Raw genomic sequence first — 6000 nt, 5'->3', positions numbered from 1 at the left:
GCACAGGCTCTAGTGCAGCATTCACCCTCTTTACAGCACAGAGAAATTCCTGCAGGATTCCTGGTGACAGCACTTGCCATTTTGGCTTTCCATGTATAAAAACAAAAGAAAAGGTATCCAGGGAACCTCTTTGTCTTGTCATTTGTCTACTTTATTGCAGAAGAGTCACCTAATAAAATACAAATAAGCATTTTAATCACAAGATCCTACACAGTGCTGAGAAATCCCACTGAGGTGGGAAAGAAGGCTCACTTTAAAAGCATGGCCCTGCCTCTGCAGAACTGCAGCTGTAAGGAAAGGAGATGTTTTGGTTCAGCTACAGAACATGAATTAAAAGGATGCAAACAGCCAACACTTTATTTGTAAAAAATCCTTTAAAATTTTACTACATTGTAAAGATTAAGGAAAAAAATAGTATTAATATATATACATACGATATATATATATACACACAAACACACGTTGCACCATTACATGCTTTTTTAAAAACAAAGAATATTTTCCCTCATATCAATTTTAAAAGTTCACTGCAAGAAGTCTTGCTTCCTTTTTCTTCCCCATCCCCATGCCTCCAAAGTTTTCAAGTACAGGAAATAAGCAACGCAGGAGCTAACAGTAGAAAACCATTAGTTATACACAAAGGACAGTTGACAGTTTTACAATATTGTTCTGCAGTATCCAACACATTGTTTGTGTGTTTTTTTGGATTCTACAATGATAGGAACTTTTACCTGAGGCATATGGAAATATTGAAGTATGACAACTGGCAAGTTTAAAAGATTTTCACATTATAAACTGACTGAAATCAAAGCTGGTATCACACATCCCTACCCCACAGTATTGGCACAAAATGCTCTGCATAATAAGTCACCACCAATGTCTTAGAACTGCAGGAAAACAAGAGATAAGCACCACTTGCAGTGATAAGCATGCAGACAAGTTTAAGTGAAACAGAGGTAGCATCTTCTTATAACTTCAGCAGAGAAATTCAATTCAACTGCAAATCCCCTTTCTGCAAAAGGCACTCGCTTTTTCAGCTATGAACAACATGGTGTTAAATTCAGGCAGCCTAACCATAAAAGTAATTGGATTTCTCTTTAGAAATACTAAAAAAATGTTAAGCAGAGGACATGATGAAAAGAAAAAAACAGGATGTTAAGAAATACGTATTTCACGTAATATGTGCTATTTCTCTCCCTCTTCTTCCTTTTTGGAGGAGAACTGATTTTTTTTTTTCTTTTTTATAAAACACTTTTAATACATCATCCAAAAGTTAAGACTTCCCAGTTAAAATGGCAGTATTAAGCAGCACGTAGTATAATTTTGAAATACCAGAAGTACACCAGGCTTTTTAATAGCTAAAATAAAGAGCAACAATTCACAGTTAAAAGTAGAAAGATAGTACACAAAAAGGTGGTGCAGAAGAAGGATAAAGCTCCTTTGATATACTATATCATAATTGAAATTGTACAGAGCCCCTTACACTGTATCTTTTATCTTTTCTGCAGTTTGAAAAGATACTGTCCATGCAAAACACCTGCTCTTACCGTGACACAACAGAGCTAATTGAATTATAAGATGTGCCACTGTTGCAACTTGAAGCATAAGCCTCCTGTCCATTAGCATCTAAATTTATTTTGAATATAGGGGATGCCTTAAGTAAAAAGTCTGCTGCATCCCTGCGACCCAATTCCCTCAGCTTGGACATTAGGATACCTACAGTGCTCTCAGGAGCATTGCTCCATTCCTGCAGGAGGGCATGGACTGGGCTCGAGATAAAGTCATTTTGTGCTCCATTATTTATGTTGTATTTTGCAACAAGATCAGGGAGGCCTAGGTTCATGGCCAGAAGGCACCAGTCTTTGCCCATGGGATCAGGTGGATCTAAAAGTCGACTTAGTTTTCTCCTAGTAAGCAGATTCAGATCTGATATGTGAATATCCATTCCTAAATTTCCCTGTGAGTAGACATCAAGACATCCAAAACACAGTATACTGCTAAAGCTTTCTTTATATCCCCCCATCGTATTAGTTAACGATGTCTCCTTTTGACTTTGTGCACGGAAAAAGTCTCTAGGCTGATAGACCATTACTGGTTCGTGATGCTCCCTCAGCTGCTGAGGGCTAAGGTAGTATTTCACAGTCAGGAGGCCTGGCAAAGTTGTGGCCATTAAATTATCAATGGTGCTGCATACAGAATCCAGAAGTAAACAGCACTTGATCTTCTCTGTCTCCAGTCCTCTGACTTGAACCTCTATACCCTGACCATGGTTGACTAACAACACTAAAAGCTCAGCTCCACGATTCATAATTTTTGATCCATTTACCCACAGACGTATATCAGCATCTCCCTCTGTGCTTTGCTGATGAATCCACCTGCAGAGATTTACTTGAACTTTATGAAAAATTCCACAAGGAAATGGTGTAAGGTGTTCCACAGGAACAATTCTAACACCACCGTAAATCAGCACCTCATCCTCCTCATCTGCCCAAGACCTGTGAAGATTGTCGGTCTTGATGAGAGCAGGAATATCCACCATTGCTCCACTGCTGAGATCTCTAGCACAAATATCCATGGCATCTAAAATCTGTATCAGTTCTTCCACATCACTATCTGTCACCAGACGCTGGATGTCCTCTATAGTGTATCGACCTCTATAGTGATGTAGGGCTTTCGGGTTTTCCACTGACAGGATTTTTCCAAGGACATTTGTGCAAAGCCAACGGGGATCCAGAAGCACAACATCTTGGACAGTTTCACTCTGCATAATGTTGATCTGCCCCAAAAAGTGAAAGTTACAATCTCTATCTTGTGAAGTATAAGACCCAACATATCACTTCCATAATAATCTATTGACTAAATCATTTAATTAAGACTGCTGACAAAAGAAAAATAAATGGTATAATTTGATTTTTGCAGATATTCAGAACAAACACTAGATCTGGTTCTTGGTTCCATTAAGAACAAAGCCATTAAAACACAACAGGAGCAGAGTATGACTGCAGGCTATTTATGCCACAGTGTTCTCCTATGATTCAGTTTCCAATGGTCACACAGAAGTTTTTCATTTGCAGTAAAAATATAGTAGTGCTAAATGTGTTAAGATCAGTGTATACTTAATCCTTTATTAGTACTTTATGTTATTATAATTATAGCAATAAATGCAATTTTAATATAGTAATAAATGTAACTCTTCCTCTCCCAAATAAATAATATTGAAAGAATTTACTAGAAGACACAAAACCAATTATTAACTAGGGTCTACTTTGCAGGATATCTTCAAAGAGGAAGCAGAAAAAAATATGGAAATTTTCTAGAAATTTGCCAAAGTCACACTAAGCATTGTTCTACCAAAGCAGTACTTACTGATGGAGATATGCAATTTGAGCAAACTTACTTCTCCTATGCTATGCAACTGCTGTGCAATATGCCGCAGATCATCTTCACTTGCCAGAGGATTAAGCTGCTCCTGTACGTCGTATACAAACTGCTGCAAGGACATCAGCTGGTTGGGGCCATTGATTTTTCTCCATGAAGGAAGCGTGGAGATTATTTTTTCACACAGATGAGTCATAGGTGGGCACGTCTTATAAAAACGGAGAAAATATCTATTTGTAACATTTGTAACTGTACTACATTTTTATTTGTCAACTGTTTTGGGAGTCACTGATACCTTCATTATTTCAAGCCACAGTCTGCACTTACAATGCAAGGAAAATTCCCCAAAGCAGAAAAACTAAAATATACTATATTGAAAGACTGTTGTGGGCATAAAGTAGGCTGTACTTCATTTAAAATCAAACACTTTCCCCACCCCAAGGGATGAACTTTGCAATTTGTTTTTTAATTCGTTAAAAAAAAAAAAGGTCAGAGGCAGCTGTAGAACTTCTGGTTGGTGTGTCAAACAAGTGTGACTGCAGTGTGAAGAATTTAAATTGATTTCCCAGAAGGTCCATAATAACTTGAATGAGTCACCCTGGGTATGGAAGTCTCTTTGGAAGCATGGAGATGACACTAAGCCTTGTCTATTTTACCTTCAGTTAGCTAAGGACTACAAGCATTTATTTTGGGTAAAAGGATCAAATAAAAAAGGTAACATATACTCAGGTCCACATATCTATATGAAGAAATACCTTCTAACAGCTGAGGAAACTGTTTTATTCCTTTTTTTGGTTCCTCTTTTCCTTTTTCTTTTTTTATGAAAAACTTATCTGCATTAAATGTATTTTATTTCTCTCTAATACTATTCTGACAATTAAGGGGGAAAAAATGAAACATATGAATGCTAAAATGCAAACAACACCAATTCAGAATAGGAAACTAGAGCTTTAAACTGAAAAGCTTCAATACTTCTGAAGAGAGTATCATTTTGGTGATACTGTACAAAACCTGTATAAAACACCTACAATTTTGAAAAATGCTGACTAAATACCTAGAGTCAGATGTTTGTTCATCACGGTGTCTGCTACACATCCTGCTAGAAAAATGCAAACAGAACTTCTCTAAGTGTTGTAATGTATATACTAAAGCTACAGTAACTTCTTACCCAAGATCTACACATTTTGGCTGGTACGATCTATATCATCAGATATTACTTACAGAAATTATCTGGCTTCTTATTTCTTGCAGGTGATTTCTGAGAAGCTTCATATCTTTTGACCCAGATGCACCAGCATCCAAGACAAATAACTTGTCTGAGATTTGTAAATCATTTCCAAACCTAAAAAAGACAGCAATTATTTACTATTTTTATTTCCCAAATCTATTTCTTAATTCTGCTGCATATCACAGCCTTAAATTACACAACAGTTTTTCTCCAAGAAATTTTGAAAAAGAAATTATTATCTATGTAAAGATGTTTTATAAACAAAGAAGCATACAGGCACTTTTATTTTCTTGAAGACAAGACAGGGCTGTTGCGATAAAATTGTCTTTTTCAAAACTAATACTAGGAAGATGGCTGAAGATACATAAGAAAATTACACCGGACCCACAGCCCACAGGACTCGTAACATACATTTCACTACAGAAGGGACTATAAGAATCTATTTATCTATCTATCCATCTATTTTTAGAATATCTTCCTAATTGCCCTTTTGTTTCCTCCTATTTGTAATAGCTCCGTTTTGATCTATATTGACACCAGCTCTTTCACGCTTCCTTTTCACTTTCTAAACACATGTATCTCTTTTCCTAGATCGGCTATGATTCATATTTAGCAGGATCTGAACACCAAGGAGTGCACCCATGTATTTCCTATTGCTCAGTTTCAGTGGAAAGGGACATTGTCCCATCACTGCTATGCTGGAATTCCTATAGACCTATATCTATTTCTTGTATACTCCAGAAGGGTGTATATCCTCAAATGCATTTGCAAAGTACAAATTCCTTGTACTGTGTGGTACCCACTTAAGACCTCATTGTGAATATGTATTCTTATTATTATGTAGATAATCTTATTATTTCAAGCAAGTATTCTTCTTTGAAATAATTCCTGCCTTCAATCTGCAATTAGTTTGCCATCTAACTGTTTAGAAAAGCCAAGCTCTTCCAAATTTCTGGGTATCTGTTGGCCAACTTTCTCACCTGTGCGACTCAATAATGTCAACACTGTTATTCAGCTCTTAAGAAACTGTGTATAATATACTTGCAGGTATGCTTTACTTTGCCTCCTATTCATCCTAAATTAAATCAGGAAAAAGCATGGCTCTTCTGTGAGGTTTGCTCTTTTGCCTGGAAGCTGTGGCTCAAAAATCCCTCAGTTTTCTGAGGCCAAGGGAAAACCTACACGAGATGTTAGCTAGATGGTTGATACTGGCCTTTTGATGAATCTGAGTGTAGATGGGGTGAGACTTCCCAAGTCTCACTGATCTTAGGCATCACTTGCGCACTTTAACACCCTTATGTCAGCTCGTTTAAAGGAGGTCACTCCATGTAGCACTGGTATATATTTCATTTTTCACACAAAATAAGCTTCCTTATTTTGTGTAAAGGAACACC

General features: G+C 36.9%; 1 protein-coding gene across 1 annotated transcript in view; it reads right to left on the bottom strand.

Moving 5' to 3' along the window:
- Positions 1–1296: 1296 nt before the first annotated feature.
- Positions 1297–6000, bottom strand: part of DAPK1 (death associated protein kinase 1) — an 83091-nt gene continuing 78387 nt past the window's right edge. The window contains exons 23-25 of the mRNA XM_010218398.2: positions 4600–4720; positions 3398–3586; positions 1297–2776 (exon numbers count right to left, since the gene is read on the bottom strand). Of these exons, the coding sequence (XP_010216700.2) occupies positions 1544–2776; positions 3398–3586; positions 4600–4720 (1543 nt within the window). The 3' untranslated portion in view covers positions 1297–1543. The remainder of the gene's footprint in view (positions 2777–3397; positions 3587–4599; positions 4721–6000) is intronic.

The sequence above is a fragment of the Tinamus guttatus genome, unplaced genomic scaffold, assembly GCF_059628265.1.
Source record: "Tinamus guttatus ecotype Peru unplaced genomic scaffold, ASM5962826v1 Tinamus_guttatus_pri_ptg000237l, whole genome shotgun sequence".
NCBI classification, from domain to species: Eukaryota; Metazoa; Chordata; class Aves; order Tinamiformes; family Tinamidae; genus Tinamus; species Tinamus guttatus.
This window is presented reverse-complemented; position numbering and strand designations above follow the sequence as displayed.